This window comes from Dipodomys spectabilis, unplaced genomic scaffold (genome assembly GCF_019054845.1).
Source record: "Dipodomys spectabilis isolate Male_0828 unplaced genomic scaffold, ASM1905484v1 ptg000083l, whole genome shotgun sequence".
NCBI lineage: Eukaryota > Metazoa > Chordata > Mammalia > Rodentia > Heteromyidae > Dipodomys > Dipodomys spectabilis.
Window position 1 is genome coordinate 4,381,468 of NW_024870760.1, and position 1,918 is coordinate 4,383,385.

The window sequence follows — 1,918 nt, forward strand, 5'->3', positions numbered from 1 at the left end:
GGTTGTGCTGTCAAAGGGGATTGTAGATCTCAGTGTCTGTCTGTCTCTCTGTTCTCACTCTCTTTTTCTTTCTGCTTCTGGGCTGCCTTGAGGTAAGCAGTTTTCCTTACCATGTGCTCCTGCCACAGTGTGCTACCTTACCACAGGTTCAAAGCCAAAGGGCCAATTGACCTTCAGATACCTCAGAAACTGCGAAACAAAATAAAACTTTCTTCTTTAATTTGGTTTATTTGGCAGTAATGGAAAGCTCACTAACACACATGCCTGGTGTTTTGCCTTCCAGAGTTCAGTTGCAGTGGCCTCCAACTTGGAAAAGCCTCTCAGGACAGGCTTGTCAATATCCAGAGATAAACAAGTGTTTACCTTAGCCCCAAATTCTCCTGTGTACTTTATAACATATGCTTCTTTTTAGTACTTCACTTTATCTCCCTAGTTACTTAGCAATGGTAAGTGATTGGATCACCCTCTCCACCCTTTGAGGAAGGAAAGGAAAGCAACAGCAATAACGTTTGTTAGGATGTTATGCTATTCCAATCCTTGCCAATCCTCATGGATCCTAAAATCAGGGCTCAATACTTCTACCTGTACTTACTGCAGAAGATCATCTTTGTGAATGCATTTCTGAGCTCTGGGCTCCGAAAGGCATATATAAAGGGGTCAATGACCGCATTACACATGATCAGCATGCCGTTCACCTGGAAGAGAGACATGTAACAGGCACAGTAAGGGTTACTTGGGCAGAAGGTCATCAAGAGGACATGGAGGACAAAAGGAGCCCAGCAGAAGATGAAGACCCCAAGAAGAATGGTGAGTGTGATGGCCCCTTTCATGTTGGCCCTGGAAAGGGTAGAGATCTTCCTTGCATGGGAGCGAGCCAGTAAGAACATATGAACGTAGAGGCACAGGATAAAGACCAGCATCAGAGGGAACAGTGATGTGAAGGTGAGCACTGTGGGGATGTGATGGGAGAAGATCACCATGGTGATGCCACTCCCTATACAGAAAGTCCAGATGACCGACAGGGTAATGACAGTGCGGCGCATGGTCACGATGCTGTGGTACTGCAGGGCATGGAAGATGGTGATGTAGCGGTCAGCAGCAATCACAGACAGGCTGAAGATGGAGCCAAGAAGAGAGAGAATGAACATGGAGTCTATGATGTCATCGGCTATGGTTTCAAAATTGCCACGAGGCTTGAGATAGCCCATGTTTCTAAATATGATCAGGATATTTTCCAAGATCTTGTACAGGCTACCCAACATGTCAGAAATGGCCAGGCTACAGATGAAAAAGTACACGGGAGCCTGGAGATTCTTGTTCCTCATCACGGCCAGCAGGATGATGAGATTCTCCACAACTCCAATGATGGAGATGGTGAAAAATAGCTCTTCTGGCAAAAGCACACGAGGGCAGTCGGAGTTGTTCCTTGCTGTGTCATTGATGTTTTCATATGGATTGATAACATGCCTCATTTTTCTTGCTTGGCGTAGAGACAGGGATGGTACCTGGAGTTGACCTCACAGAAAGCTCCAGTGGTTCTTCAAGGATGTTTACTTCTTTGTAGTACTTGCTGGAGATCTGAGGTTAAAATCACTCATCTGCCTAAAAGAGAATATAAAAATATACTCATTGAAAAATAGGCTACAAGCTAGGCACTGATGGCTCACACTTGGGATCCTTGCTACTCAGGAGGCTGAAATCTGAGGATTGTGGTTTGAAGCCATCCTGGGCAGAAAGGTTTGTGAGACTCTTTTCTTCAATTAACACCTATCCCCACCAAATAGCATGAAGTGGAAGGGTGGTTCAAATGACAAAGTGCCATTCTTGAGTGAAAAAATTAAGGGACAGTGCCTAGGCCCTGGGTTCAAGCCCCAGTACTGGTGTGTGCCTGTACCATGAAAACATACCATAAAAACAC

At 45.3% G+C, this 1,918-nt stretch overlaps 1 protein-coding gene across 1 annotated transcript; it reads right to left on the minus strand.

Annotated features, from left to right (window-relative positions):
• Positions 1-578: 578 nt before the first annotated feature.
• Mc2r (melanocortin 2 receptor) lies at positions 579-1,472 on the minus strand. The gene has a single exon (XM_042683712.1). The coding sequence runs from the start codon at positions 1,470-1,472 to the stop codon at positions 579-581; it is 894 nt and encodes a 297-aa protein (XP_042539646.1).
• Positions 1,473-1,918: the final 446 nt, after the last annotated feature.

Coding starts and splice junctions, on each gene's coding strand:
- Mc2r (XM_042683712.1), bottom strand. CDS start 1,472: ATGAGGCATGTTATCAATCCATATGAAAACATCAATGACACAGCAAGG.